The sequence below is a fragment of the Podarcis erhardii genome (assembly GCF_964252035.2).
Source record: "Podarcis erhardii genome assembly, chromosome: 14".
Taxonomy (NCBI): domain Eukaryota; kingdom Metazoa; phylum Chordata; class Lepidosauria; order Squamata; family Lacertidae; genus Podarcis; species Podarcis erhardii.
Window position 1 is genome coordinate 40,127,191 of NC_138503.1, and position 24,186 is coordinate 40,151,376.

At 43.3% G+C, this 24,186-nt stretch overlaps 1 protein-coding gene across 1 annotated transcript; it reads right to left on the reverse strand.

The window, feature by feature from the left end:
* Positions 1 to 7,649: 7,649 nt before the first annotated feature.
* Positions 7,650 to 23,843, reverse strand: LOC309329694 (microsomal triglyceride transfer protein large subunit-like; the record flags this gene model as incomplete). The annotated part of the gene is made up of 9 exons (XM_081840709.1): positions 23,731 to 23,843; positions 18,246 to 18,296; positions 17,279 to 17,439; positions 15,251 to 15,321; positions 14,678 to 14,843; positions 12,267 to 12,404; positions 11,145 to 11,337; positions 9,141 to 9,280; positions 7,650 to 7,736 (listed from the first exon to the last, which is right to left on the reverse strand). Exons 1-9 carry the CDS (start codon positions 23,786 to 23,788, stop codon positions 7,650 to 7,652), a joined length of 1,065 nt encoding a protein of 354 aa, XP_081696835.1. The 5' UTR covers positions 23,789 to 23,843.
* Between the last annotated feature and the right edge of the window lie 343 nt (positions 23,844 to 24,186).

Consider the following 24,186-nt stretch of genomic DNA (forward strand, 5'->3'; position numbering starts at 1 on the left):
GGTGGGAAACCTACTTACTACCCTAAATATTTATTTTTCCTCTTCCTCGGCCTGTGGAACCTCTGTAATTCCAGCCAAAGTCTAAACCCTGCAATCCACCCAGCTACTCCCTGGAGGGAGGCGGCCATCTAAAAGACTTGCATTTGACATTGGGAAGGCCGTGGGATGAAAGAAAGGACTAATTGAAGAGGCGCTTCTGGCTTGTTTCCTGATAAAAAGGATATTGGTTGATATTAAACAGAAGCACTTATTCCCTTCAAAGATTGCTATTTATTGACTGCCAGATGCTAGTGCTTCTAAGTGACGCAGCGGAGGCAGCGTTGGAAATGAGACCAGAAAAATGAATCTAGAGTTGCACATATATATGTATAAGGAATTCTGTTCAAGTGTAATTTCCTCCCACCCACCCCTGATGTCCTGGCAAGGATGTTAGCAAAGTGCAGTCAAATTGCTTGCTCTCAGTTCCCATTTCAGTGGGAATGGGCAAATCTGTCAAGCTTTGGTTTCTCTATGTCTTATTTTAAATTCTCATTTCCACCCAGTGGCGTAGCGTGGGGGGTGCAGGGGGCCGGCCGCACCGGGCGCAACATCTGGGGGGGCGCACTCGCCACCTCCGGAGTCGCTGAAGAGCCTCGGGCGCAGGCTGTAGCACCAGGGCCGCGGCCAAGAAGCCAAAGCTGAAGAGCCCTCTGAGCGCCTCGCCCAGGCAGAGCGTGCTGGGAGGCACCACCGCCAGGGCCCGGCGGCAGCCGCAGCACCTCGCCACCATCCCGCTGCCAGACTTGCTCGCACAGGCACGGCCGCCCGCCGCCGACGCTGCTGCCTCTGGCGGCGGACACGTGGAGAGAAACAGCGGCAGCCGAGTGGGAGACTCTCCCTTTCTCACTGCAACGCTCCGGGGAGGGGGCGAGGGAGAGAGTCAGGTGGAAACGTGCGTGCGCCCCCCAAGCTGCATCTTCGTGGGGGTTGGGGGGCGAAGCCGCCGGGTATTTGCGCCCCAAATTGGGGCGACCGCAAAAAGCCACCCTGCCAGCAGCAAGCTTCAAGGTCAAAGGCTCCCTTTGAGGAAGCTGCAATCCTCTTTCCAATTAAGTCCCCACCCCACCCCACCTCAGTTCAGTGGGAGGTGGATTTCCCGGGTCTCTTGTCCCTTAGAGGGCGCCTCTCATCACCCTGCCATTCTGAGAGCAGGGAGGGCGCCTCTCAGGAGACTTTCCCCCGTGTTTGCTTTCCCGCTCAGGAAAGCACGCGCGGCCCCGGCTGGATCTGCAACTCTTCTGGTGAGCGAGGTTTAAACCAGAGGCAGGCGCTCCTTCTTGGACGGATGTCTGGAAGAAAAAGACCCCGTGGTCTCTTCCTTTCCTTCCCCTGCAGAGACCAGCCACGTCCCTCAGCCGAGCCCGCCTTGCTTCTCAAAAGAGCCGGTCTACTACAGTTCGTGGCTGCAAGGGAGAGCGCTGCTTTCCTTGCAAAAGGCCCCCAGGTTGAGTCGCCGGCACCTCCAGCTATGAGAGGATGGGAGCAGTGGCGTAGCGTGGGGGGGTGCAGGGGGGGTCGACCGCACTGGGCGCAACATCTGGGGGTTAGGGTTAGGGGGCGCAAATCCACGCTACGCCACTGTTTCCACCTCCACTTGCATAGCAGGGATGTGTGTGTTTTCGTGAAAATTCACCAGCATTTTAAGGCAAATTTCTCCCAACACGCACATTTTTAATGCATTCTTCCAAAACAACAACAATTGTGTTTATTATTTGTATACTGTCCTTCTTCTGAAGATCTTAGGGCAGTTCACAACAGAAAAATGCAAAATGAGAACACAAATTACAAAATGAAACAAAATAAAAAACAAACCAATAACCCCTCGCCCACAAACACGTTTAAAAGGCATAGACTATTAATATAATTTATAATTACAGCTGCCAGATGTAAGAGAATCCTTGGGGGAAGTGCAAAATAAGATAAAAGGAAAAAAGTATCTCATTGTGGAGTAGAAGAAAGAGATGACATGTGACTTCATCAAAGATTCTCCTGATAAAGTGACTGAAACGTCAGGTGTGAGTGCTTTCGTTAGAAAGCTAGTGTAATTTCTTCATTTTGGAGGAAATTTACCAAATTGTTTGCAAGACTCTGTGCAAGCAAAGGAGCATGATATCACAGAAGACTTTCATCTCAAGTCACAGCTTGTTGCTGTTATTAAAATACTTCTCATGTAATAGAGCATTTGCCAGGATGATAATGCATTTTTGTAAGTTGTTTTCACTAACATGCCTTGCCCCCCAGCATATGCACTTTTGTACACGTTGCTTGGCTGCAGAATTGCCTTGCAGAAATTTGGAGAAGTGTGAATTTTGAATGACGGCTGTGTTTCTGTTCGTTTACTGTTTCGCAAAGGAAATAATCTCACCTTTAAATGCATACTGAATCAAATTTCTTCCCCATCCCTAATCTTCAGACATGAGTTACAAGCAATTCTCTTTGATTTCATAGAACCACACCTATGAAAGTAAGGTAAAGGTAAATGGACTCCTGACCATTAGGTCCAGTCGTGACCGACTCTGGGGTTGCGGTGCTCATCTTGCTTTATTGGCCGAGGGAGCCATCGTACAGCTTCCAGGTCATGTGGCCAGCATGACTAAGCCACTTCTGGTGAACCAGAGCAGTGCATGGAAATGCCGTTTACCTTGCCGCTGGAGCGGTACCTAGTTATCTACTTGCACTTCGACGTGCTTTCGAACTGCTAGGTTGGCAGGAGCAGGGACTGAGCAACGGGAGCTCACCCCGTCACGGGGATTCGAACTGCCAACCTTTTGATTGGCAAGTCCTAGGCTCTGTGGTTTAACCCACAGTGCCATCCGCGTCCCCCTATGAAAGTACAAGCGATCAATGAACCAATTGCCCCAGTTATCTTCAGTTGCTTTTAAGAGTGAAGCCATAAGGAGACTGGAACCAGTGTTCTTCAAAACTGGAAGCATAAGTCAAAGAGTTTTTGGCAACACTGGGTTTTCCCTTGTTTCTTGAAGGATTTCTCAGGCCCTGCTTGGGGCGAAAGCCCAGATGTGTGTTTGGTTGGAAACTCTCCCATTCCAAGCTGGGATCCCCAAGGGTGTTCTGATTGGGTATGGCAATAATCTAGGTGGGCTGGTCCATGAGTCAGCACCATGGATAGTTCACAGTGGAGAGGGGACTCACCATTGGGTGCATACAAATTAATCAGAAGTGGGATTGATTCACATTAAAGGTGGAGGGGGTTTCTTGGATGCCTGTGGGTATTATTTCACTTACTTAAAATTGTGGTAAGGCAGCCTTGTTGTATTTTGGGGGCCCACCAGCTTGTTCTACTGAATAGGGCCTTTGACATCTGCCCCCCAGTTCCTACCCTGATGGGACCACTCTGTAGGCTTGTGCTGTCGGAGTAGCGAAAAACAGGAAAGTGTTTTAAAAGTCTTCCTGAAGTGATTAAGGCAGCGGAAGGTCTTCCTTTGCTACCTTACACAAAGAGTCGGCTTCTTTTATTCATTCATTTATTTATTTTAAAATGTGGGAGGGGGGCACGTGGAAAACTCTTGGCAGACCTCATCCAGAGCTGGCTGCAGATCATACCCGCAATTTTGTTGTTCTTGGAAACCACTCCTGAACGCTCCTTTTCCACAAACACTGAGGCATTTTGTAAGCGAGCAGGGTGTTTACTGAAGAGGCCTGCCTTTGGTAGGAACACACTTAATACCCCTGGGATCGTACAGCATTTTGCAAAGCTTGAGGGTCAGGAACCCAGTGCTTTCCCACTTTTGAACTTGAGCTGATCAAATCAGACCAATTGGTTCAGAAATTTTTGACTCATTGAAAAAAAAAGATGCTTCTGTTGAAATATGGTAGGGCTGCCATATGTCCTGATTATCCAGGACATGTCCTAGAATTCACCTCCCACAATTGCATCCTGGATTATTTTTTTGGAAATCTGGCAAACATCCTGGAAAATTTACTAGGGGTTAAATCGTGCCCAAAATGCTTTAAAAAAAGCTCCAGAGCTCAAAAGTTCTTGTAGCTTTTACTTTAAAAAGCTAAACAACTTGGGGGTTTGTCTAAATAAAGCTCAATAACTTTGGGGTTTTCCTTTAAAAAGCTCAAAAATTTTGGTGGTTTCCTTAAAAACGCTCAACAATTTTGGGGTTTCCTGGTTTTTACTTTTTCAAATATGGCAACCTAAATATGGCTCACTTTTATTATCTATTGGAGGGACAAAGTACAGGAAAATACGAAACCATGCTTTTTGTTCAGAGTGCTTTGAAGCCAGATTGAATTTATTTAACCGTAAACAATCCTAAAAGAGACCAAAGCAATATATTGGTTTTGAATTATTTGTCTATTGAACAAGGGAGACTATTTTGTTGAAGATGTTTACTGTAGGATAAAAAGAGATGGACTGCTTGTTGTTGTTTAGCAATTTGTGTTATGATATTGATGTGCATTTTTGTGTTTACACAATTTTTATTTGTATATATGTTTTGTCAAAAAATAATAATGCAAAAAAGAAAAAATACCCTTGATCAAGTGAGCTGCACCAGGACTGGCTCTGCATCCCAGATGTTTGCCAGTACTGAAAAGAGTGTGCATGGAAAAAGTTGGCTCCAGTGCTGGTTTTTAACCCTAGTCTGACTAGCTCATATTGCAATATTTGTTTCCCCCTCTTAAACTCTCTCAGGATTGTAAGATATGAGGGGTTGTATCTGAAATAAGTATTATTACTGGTAAACAAGTCACTTTGGACCCTACCCATTTTTTATGGTGCTACTGCAGCTTTTATTAGTCAACAAGTAATTTGATGTCTGCTGATCACCACCTATTTTGTGATCTCTCAAGGATAGGATAGAATAATAATAATTACTACTCTCTGAATGTATGGTTTTGAAAAGTCATGTTTATTGCCATCTGTGAAAAACTGGCCCATGTGCTTTCAGGGACAACGTGGACCCTTCATACTTTGAATCTGTTTGGGAAGTTGTTTGTGATTTATAAAACCAAATAATCTCATGGTTGGCACATTCCTACTAAATACGATTTTATTTGGCAACATTTATGAATACTTGATGTATTTTGTGTGAATATGAACCTTGTATTCCACTAGGGAATATATTTTGCATGATTATTATTATTTTGCTAGCTCTTTTTCATCTTGCATTTTTATTCTCTTTGCCTTTATGACAGTTTTTGTGGTTGGGCTTTTTTTTGTATTTGCAAATCTTGTTAAAAGGAAAATGGATAAGGAGGAGAGGATGCCATCTTATTTATTTCTATATGCTGTTTATGAATATCCCCCAAAGGAACGCAAGGCGATATAGAACTAGGCATGTGGGGGAAAGTCAGTTCAGTTTGCATTTAAAGGAGAATCTGCCTAATACCTTCCTTCCTGAATTTGACTTCTGGGTCTTTTCCAGCCCTACCTGGACATGCTAGGGATTTAACCTGGTAACATTTTCTGCCAAGCCTGCACTCTATTGAGGGATGGGCAAACGTGTCCATTTTTTATTCTCTCCATGTCTCAAGTCTTAAGTATCCATATCAGTTTATTGCTTTTAAAAGTCCTCATGTAAATTCAAAATCACCTTAGTGTGCCAACTTCTCCTAATGTACACATTTTTGCAGAACAGCATCCCCTAATAAAATGCAGTCATAAAAATGCTTACAAAATGGGCTTTCTCACCGACACGCAATATAATTATGCACACCCTCCCCTTGTGTATTTGGCAGACGTTGCACAGATGGAGAATTGCACTGCAAAATTCAGAGACTGCTCAAATGAAGAAGAAGAAGAAGAGTTTGGATTTGATATCCTGCCTTTCACTCCCTTTAAGGAGTCTCAAAGCGGCTAACATTCTCCTTTCCCTTCCTCCCCCACAACAAACACTCTGTGAGGTGAGTGGGGCTGAGAGACTTCACAGAAGTGTGACTGGCCCAAGGTCACCCAGCAGCTGCATGTGGAGGAGCGGAGCCGCGAACCCGGTTCCCCAGATTAGGAGACTACCGCTCTTAACCACTACACCACACTGGCTCCCGAAATGCCAAAGGATGGCTCAGTTTTGGTTTCCGTATTGTTTCGGAAACTGCAGATCAGGTAGGTCGGCCTTTCAGTGAGAACAGAAATTAATTTCTCCTGCATCCTTTGCTCTGCTACTGAGCTACAACTCTTCTCTTAGTTGCTGATGTGTCCTTTTGTCTCCTTGAAGGAACAGACAGAATTACCTTTCCCTGTATCAACTGGGTGCCATTTAGATTTTGGAAGGCACCGTTGCTAGTCTTCATATGGTAATTTATGCATGCCTTTCAAGAGAGGCAAATTATTCATAGCATGCCTGTTTCGGTCTTGAACAGGCTATCTGCTGTTTTCAGTGCTAAGAGCATGTTTTTCCCCCTGTATTTGGTGTCGGCTCCAATCCATCCACCCCCCCTTTCCTTCATTCCTATCTCCTTCACTCCAACCATCTTTTTAAAGACTCCTGGTCCAGGAAGAGGCTGATGGGAAATGTCCACAGCACAGCCTGGGAAAACACATCCTTACCAGCCACGGATAGTCTTATTTGTCCCTTGCATTGTTTTGGCTTTGAATGGGGGCGAGATTATGCGCTACATTCAGGCGACAAAAAACCAAGGATAAATGCCGGGGGCGGGGCGGGGTAGAAGCTCCCCGATTCTCATTCAGAGGAGAGGAGGGAAAGCACGCCACTCACCAGGGAGCCTTAGAGAGTTATTTCCAATGCCATTGTGTGGAGGGATTGGATTTAAATGCAGATTAAGCAATGGGGCGTTAAGGGGGCAGAAGTGTGGGGCAGGGCGGGAAGTGGGAAGGAAGAAGCTGTCCAAAAGTGGAGAAAAGGAGGGGTGTGGGGTGTGGGGAAATTCTGTTTCAAAGATAGATGGTCTGATGAGTTGACAGTTCTCCAGAATGAAAGCCACTGTGCAGGCAGACAGTTTGGGTTTCTGTCCACTTTGTTGTTGTTTGATTTATTTGGCTGCCCAGCTTTCTCTACAGGTGAATAAGGAAACTCACAGAATTGTTGGAAGGAACCCCAAAAGGGTCAGCTAATCCAATCTGCTGCAATTCAGGAATCCCTGAATAAGTGCGACCCGTAAGAATGCGACCTGTTCAACCGTGTTGAAATAAAACTGCCATTAAAAACAACAACTCAATTCTGCGTCCTCAGTTACAAAACGAGCAGTGACCTTTGTTGTGTGTGTTTTTTAAAAAATAACATCTGTTTTTCCTTCATTTTGTCACGTTAGTAGAGAAAACAGTTGCAAACCTCAAAAAAAAAAAAAGGAACAAGAAAAATGATGAAAATGAATAACACAATAAAGGATAAGTGTAAACAATGCCGCAGCACATTTGGATGAGGCATTATGTTAAATTTCTCAGATAACACTGTCCAGATTGGTGCTTCTGTGCATGTGGTAGTTAATAGATCAGGCACAGGCAAACTCAGTCCTCCAGATGTTTGGAGACTACAATTCCTATCATCCCTGACCACTGGTCCTGTTAGCTAGGGATGATGGGAGTTGTAGTCCCAAAACATCTGGAGGGCCAAGTTTGCCTATGCCTGTAATAGATTGAGGGCACCATTCACTCTGTGCTACACTGTAGACTAGAGGTTATCAAACTAGGGCCCACGGGCCGGATACGGCCCACCGGGCTCGTTAATCCGGCCCATGAACCTTGCGGACCCTGCCTCCTGCTCATTCAGTCCCTGCACTAAACAGGCGCAGTGCAGAGGCCTCGCTGGGTGGAGACTGACTTCCACGATGCGGCATGGCTTCTGATTGGCTGAAGGAAGCTCCTGCAGCCAATCGGAAGCTGTGGACGCCTCTGGGTGCTGCCCCTTCCTTCCCGCTGAGTGGGAGGAAGCGGCAGCTGCGTGGAGGCTGCCTCCGCCGCCCAGGCCAGCGGCTTGGGCTCTGTGCCCCACTGAGACAGAGGATGTCGACTCTGCCAAAGACGTGGCAGCGTCGGCGGTTGTGGTGTTGGTGGCATGGGGGGGCTTTCGGGAGGGGGGTGCTTTCGGGAGGTGGTGGGTCCGGCCCCCCACAAGGTCTGAGGGACAGTGGACTGGCCCCCTCCTGAAAAAGTTTGCTGACCCCTTCTGTAGACTGTATGAACCACCAAGGCAAAAGTAGTTAGAGAAACCTTCAGTGGCAAATGCTACCTTGGGGGTGTGTGTGTGTGAGAGAGAGAGAGAGAGAGAGAGAGAGGGAGGGAGAGCGAGAGAGAGAGTGTGTCTGGTTTGGACAGGTCTATAATGTTTAATACACCTAAATTTGAGTAGTGAAGGCTGCTCAACCTAGACAAAGTCACATGGGCTCCCTAGAGAGTTAATATCCTGTTATTCATGTAAGTTTACTAATTGTATAGAACATGTTGTCATTTTTATTTTATGTTCATACATTTCTGCTTGGCTACAACCTGTATTCTACATCTGTGCTCAGTGGGGTGTTGGGTTAGGGTAATTATCGAGTGTGAGAAAGGGTGTTTTTGTGTATTTGCTTGCCTTATTAATAAATTCCAACAATACTCTCCAAAGCTTTCAACTCCAGCATATGTAAAACAGCTTTGAGGAGTGCCTTTTATGGTTAAGGTAGGAAATAAAATAAACACAAAAGAACTTAGACAAGACCTTCTGTTTTGTTACCAGTGACAATAGCTCTCAGAGGCTGGGCTAACAAATGAATGGTCATCGGATAACAGGCCAGGAGGGAATGTAACTCAGCACAAGTGACCCTGAATCTGTTTTTCTGATTGGAGCTATGGTCTCTAACAGTGACCTCTCAACCCAGGGACACATAGAGCATTGATGAAAAGTACATATTTATCTTGGGCCCCTTTGGAGCCAATACATCTCAGGGCTGATTCACATGACACACTCACCCCAAACACAAATACAATTTGTCTGCAGCTAGATTCTGGTTCATGAAAGCTAATGCCATAATACATGATGGCTTTAAAAGAGGCTTGTGCAAATTATTGGACAACAAGGCTTTTTTGGGGGGCAGGGGCAGAGGAAGAGCACAAGAATTCCATTTCTCCCATGCAAGTGCCACATTTTCAACACCAGCAATAACCAATAACTATGACAAAAAATTATATAAAAACTTGCCTCGGAATCCGCTCTAGGATTCATACAAAGCTTCTGTAGAATTTTGGAGACCACTGCCACCTCATCCTCCTTTCCCGGCCATCGTGCTGTTTTTTCCCTTTCATATAACAGGCTGCTCTCGTAGATATCCTTGGTGTCTACTGCAGAAGTCAAACCAGGCAATGGGGAACAATTGAAACACAGTCAACACTCTGAGGCCTTAGGAAAACCACCAGGAAGGCAACTGAGCTCTCAGCTTCAGTCCTCCCTCCCATTATGATTTGCAATATATTACATCATCATACACATTTTTTTTCCTGTTAGCATTTGGGAATATTGACAATTTACCATCCCTTTAGTGCAAATTTCTGCTCATCTAAAATACAAAACTGTGATTTCCCCCCCTTTAATGTATGCACTTCTACACATGCTTTATCCAAGGATATGCTTTTCTGTAGACATGACTTGGCTGGAGAACAGTAGCAGTGCAAAATTCAGAAAAGTGCAAATTTCAAAGGATGGCTGTGTTTTACTTTGCACATTGTTTACAGAAGTGCAAATTGAGTAGCTTCACCTTTAAATAGTATCAGCTTTCTCCCCCATCCCAAATGACATTGTAGCCTAATAAGTGGGGTAAAATAAGTCTTATACCCCAAGCAAGGGCAGTTCAAAAAGACTTTTTATTAACTTGTCATTGGTTAGAGGCATTCACTAACCCAGGGTGGGTAAACATCTTTAACCCCAGAGCCACACTGTGTGTGTGTGTGTGTGTGTGTGTGTGTGTGTGTGTGTGTGTCACATGCCAGTGATTGGTGTTGGCACAAAAGCGGACATCACACACACACACACACACACACACACACACGAAGCTATGATTTTCCTCCCCCTCTACCCAACCCAAGGTCATGATGGGAATGAAAATCACACCCTCTTTGCTCTTTAGATGATCAACCTGCAGAGAAGAGCTGGTTGCATTATCTTCAAACAAATGAAATGTTCAAAAAGGATTTTAAAGAGAGGGGATATATCGAAGGAGAGTCCAGATTTCAAAAAGAGTTAATAAATAATGATTGTAAAATATTGTCAAAAATGTATAAAATGTTATTGGAGTGGCAAACAAAGGACGAAGAAATTAAATCGGTTATGATACACTGGGCCAGGGATTTTGGTTATAATATACAATTAGCAGATTGGGAAAAAGTTTGGAATGAAAATATGAAATTCACTGCATGTATGATGATAAAGGAAAATATTATGAAAATGGTACATAGATGGTACATTACCCCGGTTAAGCTTGCAAAAATGTTTAAAACATGTAATAAGTGTTGGAAATGTAAAGAAAAGGAAGGGTCGTTTTACCATATGTGGTGGGAATGTAAGAAGGTGAAGGGCTTCTGGGAAATGATATATAATGAGTTGAAAAAGATGTTTAAATATACATTTGTGAAGAAACCAGAAGCTTTTTTGTTAGGAATTACAGGAGGAGAAATTAACAGAAGTGATTATAAACTTTTCCAATATGCAGTGACTGCGGCAAGAATCCTAATGGCCCAAAAATGGAAACAAGAGGAACTACCGACACTGGAAGAGTGGAGGCTGAAACTTATGGATTTTGCAGAACTAGATAAAATGACTGGAAAAATTAGATACCAGAAAGATTACAAGTTCACTCAGGACTGGAGAAAGTTTATGACTTATCTGGAAAATATTTGTGAAGAACAGACAACGCTAGTTGGTTTTAAAGAGACTTTGTGATGAGAAAGGGTATTGTAAAGAGAAAATGAGATGTAAGGATATTATAAACTGGCAATATATTATAAAGGAAATGCGGACCAAATATAAAACATGAGGATTGTGGGATGAGCGGGTGGAAGTCAAAAATTTGTAAATTGTTGAATATGGTTGTGTTTGAATAATTTGTAAAAGAAAAATCTTTAAAAAATTAATAATAATAAAAAAAGAGAAGAGCGGTCACTTGGCTTGGGGATGGGGCAAATAAACATGGTAACAGGGTCAGGCACCAACCTCTTTCATGTGCTGTGATTTCAGCTTCCGTTCGCAACAGTTTCATTGCCATCCGAGTCTGGGTCTTCACTCCGCTGCCCTTCCTCCCAGGAGATGTAGTGAGATGAGACTCTATACATTGGGATTCTGCCAGAATTCCCTCCTCAAACTTCTGAACACACTCAAGTTTGGAGGATATGAGCTGCTGATCAGGCTAAAACATAGGGACAGAGAGATGATCAAATGTCCACTTAGGCCACATTCACACCATACATTTATAGCACTATGATGCCACTTTAAACAGACATGGCTTCCCCCAAAGAATTCTGGGGAAATCATTTGTTAAGGGTGTGGAGACTTGTCAGGAGACCCCCCCTTTCTCATCACATAGCTACAGTTCCCAAGGTTTTCCCTGTGAAAAGGGTTTGATTGTTGAATCACTCTACGAATTATAGCTCTGTGAGGGGAACAGGGGTCAACTAATACTCTCAGCACCCTTAAGAAACTACACCTCCCAGGATTGTGTGTGGAGGGGGAAGCCATGACTGTTTAAAGTGGTATGACAGTGCTTTAAATGCATACTACACATCAGGCCAAACAAGCTGTGTATTCCTACAAATGATGTGATGCCATTTCAGTATTAAAATATACATTTTACAGGAAAAGTGTGCACAAAAATACATATTTTTGGGGAAACGCATTTCAGGAAAAAAGTGCATACCATTTAAATTGCATTTTAACCTGTAGTTTAAAATTGGTTTCCCCCCCTATTATGTTTTTACTGTAATTTTTCTGTTGTTAGCTGCCCTGAGCCCGGCTCTGGCTGGGGAGGGCAGGGTGTAAATAAAATTTATTATTATTTTTATTAAATGTAGATTTTTCATGTGGCTTTACAGAATTATAGAAAACAGGATGGGACAGGCTTATGAGCGGACATTATGTGAAACTCGCACAGAAATAAAAGAGCCTGATCTATTCCTACCTAGATATGAACCATTCCCCGTGTGTCTACAGGCTCAACACAGTGAATTGCCTCTTGATAAATAGTTGTTTGTGTTTTTAACACATATAAGTTCTTGAGTAACAACATAGCTAGCTTCTTGAAAGAAATAGTGGAAGAACAAGAGGTTTAACAGTACTTACTGGTGCACTGGGCAAAGCAATGGACCTCAGAGAAGTAAATCCAGAAAACCGGTGAGAGCACAGGTTTAAATCTTTCGTCTTCAAAAGGAGAGGCCCTTTCTGCTGATATCTGGTTGGACATTTCCCCAGGACATCCACCTAATTAACAATCACAAGACAACAGAAGGGAATTATTTTATTGGGCTCCAAAGTGCAAAGTACAACCCAACAGAAGGTGCATTGGGTAGGGGGAGATAGATAGGTCTGCAGTGTCTTAGCCCTTGGAACTCTCCCTCCCACATACATCGGCCTTGTTTTTCCACAAAACCCCCCACAACATTTGCCTGACTAGAATGTGCTTGTCTGGACAGAGCATGGGTAGGCAAACTAAGGCCCAGGGGCCGGATCCGGCCCAATTGCCTTCTAAATCTGGCCCACAGATGGTCCAGGAATCAGTGTGTTTTTACATGAGTAGAATGTGCCCTTTTATTTAAAATGCATCTCTGGGTTATTTGTGGGGCATAGGAATTCGTTCATCTCCCTCCCCATATAGTCTGGCTCCCCACAAGGTCTGAGGGACAGTGGACTGGCCCCCTGCTGAAAAGGTTTGCTGGCCCCTGGGACAGAGGATAGGGAGTCATGTGTGAGTGTTTGTAGAATCCAACTCATTGTATAATGGTAAAATTTATATTTGTTGCTTCACCCACTTCTGAGCGAAAGAGCATCTCCATTTCATGGCCAATCTCAGTCTGACTGTGAATTGCATAGTAATAGTGCTGTGCGAGACAGTGTGTGTGTTGTGTGTGTGTGTGTGTGTGTACTGCCCTTCATCCAAAGATTACAGGGCACTTCACAGTAAAAAAACACTTGGAAACAATTGCTTCCCATTGGCCTTTGAGACTGGGGGACATGTGTCATGGTGGTGACCCAATATATGTGGTGCCCAGTAATTATTTCTGGCTTGGTTGAACAATAAATGAACAATTAAGTCTGTTCCATAACTATCTATTATTTCTTAATGCTACGAATGACTGGTAATTTGTACTTTCATGGGATGAATTTACCATATATAGGCTAATTCACAGAATTAGAACTGTATCAAACAACAGACGTCCCCCCTGTGTTGTGTTATGTGGATGCCGTGTTAGGTGTTGCTCTGTTAATGTATGTGGATGTGAGTGTGGTGCTATGTGATGTTACGTAGTTCTAAAAGGGGCAAGAATGAGACTAAGGGGGGAGGAGGGCAAGTTGACAGCAAGAGCCCCCCTCCCACTGGGCAGGTTGCAAGTAAGAAGGCAAACAGTTGAGGGCTGGCAGAAGGCAGACTGGGGTTGGTGGAGCAGTGCACATTTTTCCTAATGAACTAGTCTCCACTGTACAAAAGTCACCAATATTTCAGACCAAGAGTATACAGTGGTACCTCGGGTTAAAAACTTAATTCGTTCCAGAAGTCCGCTCTTAACCTGAAACTGTTCTTAACCTGAGGTACCACTTTAGCTAATGGGGCCTACTGCTGCCGCCGCTTGATTTCTGTTCTTATCCTGAAGCAAAGTTCTTAACCCGAGGTACTATTTCTGGGTTAGCGGAGTCTGTAACCTGAAGTGTCTATAATCCGAGGTACCACTGTATATATATTTTTTTAAAATAATTTTTATTAATTTTCATAAACAAAAACACACAAAGAAAAACATTCACAAACAACACATGACTTCCCCATACCTCCCCTTCACTGCACCCTTGTTTCCAATTTTTTAGCAATCCTTCATTCCATTTCTATATTTAACTTCCCTCAGGTTCTCTTAACTTAAACATTTACAGCTATTATTCTCTGTTTCTTACCCCTTGACATTTTATCAGTCTGAAATTTTACAGCAGTTCTTAAGATATATTTTAAATTTTTTTCAGTCCTCTTCCACTGTCTCTCTCCTCTGATCACGGATTCTGCCGGTCATCTCTGCCAGTCCCATAAATTCAGTCACCTTCGTCTGCCATTCTTCCAGAGTAGGTAATTCTTGCATCTTCCAATACTTTGCCAAGAGAATTCTTGCTGCTGTAGTTGCATACATGAAAAAAGTCCTATCTTTCTTTGGTACCAATTGGCCGACCATACCCAAGAGAAAAGCCTCCGGTTTCTTTGCAAATGTCCACTTAAGGATTTTCTTAATTTCACTACAGATCATTTCCCAGTAGGCCTTAATCTTTGGGCAGGTCCACCAAAGGTGGTAGAAAGTTCCTTCACATTCGTTACATTTCCAGCATTTGTTATTGGGCAAATGATATATCTTTGCAAGCTTGACTGGGGTCATGTACCACCTATACATCATTTTCATTATGTTTTCTTTCAAGGCACTACATGCCGTAAATTTAAGGCCTGTGGTGAGGTACCACTGTATACTGGACCAAGACAGCTTTGAATGTTCAGAACTGCTCACCTCTTCCACGCTGCCATTGGTCGTTGCCACCAAGGATGTCTGAAGAGCACTGAGGATGCCGCGCTTGATGTTGAGTGCCCAGATTGGCTCACTCCTTTGGGGGAAAATCTTCAGAATCTTTCCATTATGGTAGCAAAACCAAAGGGGATGCTGCTCAAGCGCTTCCCTGTAAAATAGAGAAGGGGAAGGTTTCTTAGTCCCCCCCCCCCTTTGGTGAAGTGATGTAAACTAACCACTTGCTTACAAATGATGTACATGAGTAGTCAATGGGCCAGTAAATATTCACATCTCCCACTCATTCAGATACTCTAGCTTGGTAGAAAACCAGCCCTCCCTAGGATACTGTATTGGGTTGATTCAGGATATTTGTAAATACCTTTTGTGCCAGACGCATCTCTGTGGCGAGGGAGTTCCACAACTTAGGAGCTGCCCCCTTCTCATGGGGTCACCCACCCAAACTACTGATCTTAACACCTGTGGGGGTGGGTGCAGTCTTTGCAATATAGGCCATGTTGCTCCCAAGTTATTTTGCTCCCACAGCGAGGACTCGTTTTTGACAAAGTTTTGTTTTACCTTAAACCTCCATTTTCTTTGTGCAGCCTGTCTTTGGACCCAGATGTCGTCTTGATCTGGACATCCTGCAACTGGGAACGACAACGACACTTGTTAAAAGGTTCTTTTAATTTTATGGCTAACTACAAGGGAGAAGGGTTGTGTGTGTGGGGTGTGTGTGTGTGTTGGGATTTTGCAGACTGGTTGAACCTCTGGTGCTGGAGACCAGGAGAACTGGCCCAGTTGCGTTGCCCTTTCTCTGATGGAAGGGGGAATTTGGAGCTCTTCACAAGGAGAAATGTGGTAAGAGGGTGTTTCGATGGTTCAGAGAGATAAATAATGTATTGTGTGATGGGTGAATTGCTCTCAACTCTCCTTGAATTTTACTTGTGACACTCCTTTACTTCATGGGAACGTTGGGATTGTAAAAACACAACCCTTCAGGGTGAGTGGGGCTGCTGCCATCTGTGGAGGTGGGGCCTGGTTCTAGGTAACTATCCTGACCCTTCTGTTGCTGCCAATTCCTGAGTTGCCTCCTCCCTCAGCTGCCCACAACACTCCCTGGCCTCCATTGAGATTCTCTGCTCTCTTGGAGGTCAGGGGGAATAGCCAACATCATCGCTCCTTCTTCTGAAGTGGCTGAAGACAAGGCACAAAGGAGAGAGTCCCCTTCCTCCAACCCTAGGTCCCACCAATCAGGCCCCGCTCTGGTTCTTCTTCCTCTTCCTGTTGTACTGGAACCTGGGGACCAAGCTTCATATTGACAGCACTGCAGGGCTCATGGCAGGTTTTCAGACTTCCCAAATCTGAACTTCCACTCCTATAAATGGAGCAGGAGCAATGAAACAATTTTGGGACATGATTTATAATGAGCTGAAAAAGCTGTTTAAATATACCTTCCCCCCAAAAAACCGGAAGCCTTTTTGCTAGGCTTGATAGGTGAAGAAATAGGAAAAGTAGACCAGAGATTATTCATGTATAATCTGCTGCTAGAATCCTGGTAGTCCAAAAATGGAAGACACAGGAATTACCAACATTGGAGGAGTGGCAGACAAAAATGCTAGAATATGCGGAATTAGCAAAACTGACTTACAGGATTTGTAACCAAGAGGAAACAAAGTTCAGAGTAAATTTGTGGAATATATAAGTAATAACTGTAGAAGTCTAAAGACTGTAGCAGGATTAAAATAAATCTTATGATGTGGATAGGATGTTATTAAGAAACTGCGGAAAGAAAAGTGTAAAATGAAAACCTGCTGAAGGGAGGGAGGGAAGTCTGCGCTCGGCAGAGTGAGGAAAAAACAAGTGGGTATAAGATTATAGAACTTTGTTGTATTTGTTTTGTTTTTTTGATGTATGTGAAAGAAAACCCAATAAAAATGCATATCTATCTATCTATCTATCTATCTATCTATCTATCTATCTATATCTATCATCTCTATCTATCCATCTATCTATCTATCTTTCTAACTATCTATCATCTATCTATCTATCATCTATCTATCTATCTATCTATCTCTCTCTCTCTCTCTATCTATCTATCTATCTATCTATCTATCTATCTCTATCTATCCATCTATCTATCTATCTTTCTAACTATCTATCATCTATCTATCATCTATCTATCTATCTATCTATCTATCTATCTATCTATCTATATCTATCTATCTATCTATCTATCATCTATATCTATCTATCTATCTATCTATCTATCTATCTATCTATCTATCATCTATCTCTATCTATATCTATCTATCTATCTATCTATCTATCTATCTATCTATCTATCTCTATCATCTATCTATCTATCATCTATCTATCTATCTATCTATCTATCTATCTATCTATCTATCTATCTATCTATCTATCTATCTATCTATCTAATCTATCTATTTATCTATCTATCTATCTATCTATCTATCTATCTATCTATCTATCTATCCATCTATCTATCTATCTATCTATCTATCATCTATCATGTATCTATCTATCTTTGGAGCAGGAGCACAAAGCCTTTTGTGCCCCCGTTGGACTTGCCACCACACTCACTTTTAAGACTCTGTGACATCTTGCCAGCACTTCAACAACAACGGTGCCTTCAAGGGAGATGCCACTCCTTTCTTCAGCCCTTCCTGGAAGGAATGTGTTGGTCGAAGTGGAGTATCTATAGCTGAATCTGGATCCAGTCGGGAGAGGCAGCACATTGATTTCTAGCGGGGAGAGTAAAGTTTTGAGACAACTTTGTTATTGACAGTTGGGCACAAAAGTGTGCACATAGGGTATGCTGGATGTGCCCAGGCACACCTGAAAGGTTGTTGTCATTTTTTAATGACACAGGCAGAATTAAAAGGCTGGACTGGATCTGGACTGGAGCTGCAGCTCCTACCAAACGCAAGCAGAAGCTGCAGATCCATCCCAGCCCTTTTCTTCTGCCTGCATCTCTCTCTCTCACACATAGCCCCACTAAACTTGGTGTGAATATTCCCAATGTGGCAGTGGCAGTCTTCATCAAAGGTTGCATGCCAGGCACCATTCAGATTGAAGATGGCAGACTGAAACATGACTTTGGCATGACTTCACGATCTGGGGCATAATGGGTCCAAAATAATAAATTACACTATCCATTTTAAACCCCCCCAATATATTGGGAGTTCTACAAATTCCCTGGTAGTGTCCCAGTAGCTTTTAATGCTATTTTTACCAATATATAAATTTGTATGCAGTTTTTCACATTTTGTGCACATAATGTGTTTAGAGAACTGCATTGCAAAATTCAGAGGAATGTGAATTTTGAAGGACAATTGTGCTTCAGTTTGCATATTGTTTCCGAAAGGGAAAATTAGGGAACTTTGTATTAAGATACAAACTAATTTTCTCTTCCCTCCCTACTCTGAGGTTCTTCTGTATTCATATTATTTATCCAAGAGGCTAAAACTTGCTGGAGAATTCCCTGCCCCACCCCCATATAAACTGCCCCGCCACTGTTCAGTACTAAGAATTTGCCTTGTCTACTCACCAGCACATTGAGAGACACAGGACTCTTCATGCTTTGAATTCTCCAGAGTTCCTATAATAACAAACCAAGAGGGATTGCAGAAAGGCATTTAGAGAAAACTCTCTGTAGGTTCAGTTGCTGATCCTGCAGCTGTTTATTTACCATAGACCTAAAAAAAAGGAGCTTAAATGCAACGTCACATTTACAGGAATTCAGGTTGACACTGTCATCTTGGAGACCACCATGTTTATTTAGCAATAATAATAAATGGATTCTATCCATGAAGAAAATGGCCCTTTTTGTTCTAAAACCATTTCCTCTGCAGAATGTGCTCTCGGTTTAATCCGCACAAGGGTTATGTTTCTGACAATTTCAATCTGATTAATATTAACTGTGATCCAGTTCCCCTTTTCCCTGAAACCTGATGAGCTTCAGAATACAAAACTCTGCTCAAAAAAATAAGAACAGGTCTGAAGGCAGCCCTGTTTAGGGAAGCTTTTAATGTTTGATGTATTACAGTATTTTAATATTTTTTTGGAAGCCGCCCAGAGTGGCTGGGGAAGCCCAGCCAGATGGGAGGGGTATAAATAATAAATTATTATTATTATTATTATTATTATTATTATTATTATTATTATTATTATTATTATTTTGGGCATCCCAGTCTTACAGTGGCCAACCTGATGCCCGTAGGAAAAACACAGGCAGGATCTGAGCGCAAGAGCACTCTCCGCCCTGTGGTTTCCAGCAACTGGTATTCAAAAGTGTGCTGCCTTTGATTGCAGAGGCAGAACATGCACATCATGGCTAGTAGCCACTGGTAGCCTTCTTCACCTCCATGAATTTGTCCAATTCTCTTTTAAAGAGAACTAGTGCCTGTCACTTCCTCTTGGTGGAGTGAGTTCCACAGTTCACGTAGTGCATGAAGGAGTCTTTTATCTCTCCAGAATCCCCCAGCAGCTTCACTGGATGTCCTTGAATTCTAACGTTCTGAGTGAAGGAGAAAACTTTTCTCTATCCACTTTCTCTATGCCATGCATAATCTTGTAAACTTCTGTCATGTCGCCTCCTACTTGCCATTTCTTTAAACCAGAACACCCCCAAATGTTGCATCCTTTTCTTACAAAGGAGCTGCTCCACACCCTTGATTAGTTTCTGAAACTTTTCTGACTCTAAAACATCCTTTTTGAGGCCCTGAAGGAAAAACATTCTCCCAAACAAAGGCATTAAACCAACCCATGTGCTTTTAATCAAGCCATCTTTCTCCTAATGTTTCAGTTGGGATTCCCTTGGATATTAAACCCAGATGAAACTGCCTGTCAGCTTCCCTCTTGAAGCATCTCTACCCAACCTTCTCACGTTGTTGAAGCTTTTGTCTCCAACATCCTGCACATACAGGAGTTACCAACCTTTTTGGACTGATAGGCTCATTTGCAAACTGGAGAAACATAAGGAGTACAGCCTTTTACCCTGACTACAACAGAATGCTGTTTCCAAGCCTCATATTTTTGAGGGGGGGGGGGATGCAGGAAGTGGAGATGAGAACCTGTGGGAACCAGGGACAGCCTTTGAGGGTGCAGGTGTTCACCATGTTGCTGCCACTCTTGCACAAATCAGACCTGCAACAAAATATTGTTAGGAAAACCTTCTTTAAGAAACAGATAAAAGTTCCTGGAAGCTTTAAAGAGGGTTCCAGAATTTTTCTTTAGTGTGTAGGAATGGCACTCTAGGCTTGATTGGTGCCAGCTGGAGGTGCAAATTAAGGGAGGAATGTCAGGTGTGCATGCAGGAGCCAGGCCCTGTGACCAATAGGACTTTGCAGGACTGGGGCCTTCCTAAGTTTGTTCTGAAGAAGCAAGGCACAGCCTCACAGGTGAGGCTGATTGGTAACTCACAGCACCTGGTGGCAAGAGCTGGGAAGGGTTATAAGGTCAGCATTTCCCTTCAGCTCTTTGCCACAGCAACACGCTTCCTGCCTTGGGCTTCTTGCTTCCTGATCCTTGAACCTCGGATTCTTGGCTCCTTGCTTCCTGACCCTCGGACCCTTGGCTTCTTGACTCCCATCTTTCTGACCCTCAGACTCTTGGCTTCCTGACTCCTGGCTTCTGGACCCTGTTCCTGCTCCCACCCTGTCATCTTGCCCCAGGTCCTAACGCCCCCTGCTGGGACTTTGATTGCCCATGAGCCAGACCGTGACAAGGAAGTTGCAGGCTGCAATTTCCACACGATGAAAGCACACACACACACACAAACATGCTGTCAGCAGCACACATGCTGACAACAAGGTTGGAAGTAAGACAATGTGTGCTGCTGACACTGTGAGCTTTGCTGTCTCAGGATTGTTCATAGAATCATAGAATCATAGAGTTGGAAGAGACCACAAGGGCCATCGAGTCCAACCCGCTGCCAATCAGGAAACACCATCAGAGCATTCCTGACATATGGTTGTCAAGCCTCTGCTTAAAGACCTCCAAAGAAGGAGACTCCACCACACTCCTTGGCAGCAAATTCCACTGTCGAACAGCTCTTACTGTCAGGAAGTTCTTCCTAATGTTTAGGTGGAATCTTTTTTCTTGTAGTTTGGAACCATTGCTCCATGTCCGCTTCTCTGGAGCAGCAGAAAACAACATTTCTCCCTCCTCTATGTGACATCCTTTTATATATTTGAACATGGCTATCATATCACCCCTTAACCTCCTCTTCTCCAGGCTAAACATGTCCAGCTTCCTTAGCCGTTCCTCATAAGGCATTGTTTCCAGGCCTTTGACCATTTTGGTTGCCCTCCTCTGGACACGTTCCAGTTTGTCAGTGTCCTTCTTGAACTGTGGTGCCCAGATCACTGGACTGAGAATATATCATGCTGAAGAAATAAAGAAGGAATGTAAATAGCTTGTATACAATAGTAACAGAAATGCTTGTGCAACCAGTAAAGCAATAAAGCTCTTGAAGAAGAGTTTGGATTTGATACCCTGCTTTATCACAACCCGAAGGAGTCTCAAAGTGGCTAACATTCTCCTTTCCCTTCTTCCCCCACAACAAACACTCTGTGAGGTGAGTGGGGCTGAGAGACTTCAGAGAAGTGTGACTAGACCAAGGTCACCCAGCAGCTGCATGTGGAGGAGCGGAGACGCGAACCCGGTTCACCAGATTACGAGTCTACTGCTCTTAACCACTACACCACACTGGCTCTTGACTGTGAATTTGAATATGACTCCTGTTCTTGTCCTCTGCCTCTGGGGAAAACTCTGCTACAAACAGTAAGCAGTGGTTTTACCGAGGTGCCACCACACAAGCAGAAAAATGTAGCAGAAGTGTGTGGGCGGTAGCCTCTAATAAACCTTGCTATGGAAAGTGCTCCTGTTCAGAGTGCCAGCCAGCCACACCCCTTTCTAGGATACCATTGCACCTCCATTTAGATTTTCCCTACAGTTGAGTCAGCATCCCATGGCCACTGAGCATGCACTGATTACATTTTTGCAAAGCAACTGCCCAGCTTAACATTGGGACAAAGAAGAAGAGACAGAGACCAGAAATAGGGGCTGAATGAGTATTTGTAATTGATCCTTGGAAATGTCACAAAATGGGGGTCTGTTTTAATTTCAGAATTCAATTCTGAAGCAGGTAAACTAATAACATGTGTGGCACCCCAGAGCAAGTGAAGGCATCTTGCCCTCTCTGCTGTAACTACATTTGGAGGCTACACGTCTAGTGAAAGACAGCAAGCCCAAATAATGCAATTCCCAGACAAATTTCACAGTAGCCCTGGCAAATTTCGCTTCTCTGCTGTCGTTTATCTTGACATGAGTTTATACTTTAAATTCATCACATTTGCATTTTCCATTCATAAAGAATTAGCTTCCAGTATACAAAACCCCAAAAAACTTAACTCTTGCAGAACAGATTCAAGGGTTTAAGAGATGCAACAAAGTGAGATAGTTTGAAAGGAATTAAATAAATACACTGCGTTGCCCTGCAGTCTTATACATGCCTGTGCAATAGGAAATCCCACTGAGTTCATTGGGACTTACCCGCAGGTAAATAGAAATGGGATTGCCACCTTAAAGTTAAAAGGAACAACACTTCAAAAGTGCTCAGCTGTAAATTACTGTTGTTACTGCAGTAAAATGTCTAAATGTTTCTGTTTGCAAATTCCCCCCTGCTCTGCAAAAAGTGGGAAAAACACCTCTTAGTGACACAACTTTGGTGTGTGTGTGTGTGTGTGTGTGTTTAACTTCCATGCTAATCCTCCCCTCTGCCAAACATCTCCCTCTTTTTGGAAACATTGAGTTGCTGTCATCTCAATCTAGATAGCACTGCCCCAACCCTGTGCACTTTGTTTTATTATTCTAAAAAAAACCCTTACATCACGGCAAGTGACACATTTAGTAGCGTATTGAGCTGAGCCCTGAGAAAACAAGCATGTATTTTAACATCCATTTAACTGAGGGTGAGCAAACCTATTTCCTATCATGTTTTTAGTTACAATTCCATTAATCTGCAAAATGCTTAAAGATTTTTTTTAAAAAACCTATTAAATTACTTATTTTAATGTACATTTTCTCTCTAAATACACACTAAAACGCATGTTTCAATACATTTAAACACCTGAGAATGGAGTCACAAATGTCAGACAGACGAAACCTAGTGCACACCCACCCATAGGAGTTCATATAAGAATGTGCAAAGATTAAGTTCCCCAAGCAGCCTTACCTATAGAACAATAAGGCTGGGGTGAGTGGAAAACAAATCACTTGACTAAGCTGATAACCTCACATCTTCTGAATTGGCAGATATGATTTTAGCCAACGCCTGCTACGGATGACGGCTCTCCGTTTTTCCAATCTTAAAATCAGCTCTCTGAATTTCTGCATTTTGTGTGTGTGTGTTTCAAAATTCTCATGAAAATTTTAGCGTGAAATTCTCCTCAAAAATAGAAAAAATTGTAAGTTGATAGTGTACATGAGGGTCATCTAGTCCAGCCCCCTGCAATGCAGGAATCTTTTGCTCAATGGGGGGCTTGAACCCACAATGTCGCTCAACAAACCCACCTTTGCAAAGCTATTTCGCCTTATAATTCCTTTTTGAATGTCATTTTCACTAATATATTCATTTAGATGCACACTCCACCCAAGTAACACATTTTTTTTGTACACATTCCTAGGCTGGAGAACTGCATTGCAAAATTTGGAAAAGTGTGAATTTTGAAGGATGGCTGCGTTTCAGTTTTGAGTATTTGTTTCGGAACGTGTGAATTTGGTGGGTTCACCTTTAAATGACAACTGAATTGAATTCCTTCTCCCCCACTTCTACCACCTGTCAACCTTCCCACCTATGACAAAAATAAAAAGGGCAGCCTGGACACAATCACATGCCAGGCAAATGAGATCACTTCTCCAAAGCCGCATTTTTGCATTTGACAGAGAGAAAAGGAGGGGTGGGGGAGGAGGAGAGTGAGAGTCGTGGTTTCCAAAGAGATGAAATGGTTAATTTAGTTTCTTCTACTTACGCCTCGATATGCCGGCTGCAAAAATGGAAAGGAAAATGATTATGTGCCGAAACTCCATGGCGTTGGAATTCTCCTCAGTGTTTGCAAAACCACATCAGACCTCCCTTTCAGAGGCAGCTCTGGAGGAGCGCAGCTGAAGGAAACTTTTTTCTTCACAAAAAGCAGGAGCTGACGATTTCAGATCTTCAAGCCAGGGGAGGGGTTGAGGAGGGTGGGATTTTTTTTTTTTTTGTTCGCTTGCTTTGGGATAAGGGGACATCTGCCCAACCAAGCGAAGTTCTTTCATATTGCTTAGACAACACCTCCTCAATGATTACACACACACACACACACACACACACACACACACACACACACACAGTGGTACCTCGGGTTACAGACGCTTCAAGTTACAGACACTTCAGGTTACAGACTCTGCTAACCCAGAAATAGTACCTCATGTTAAGAATTTTGCTT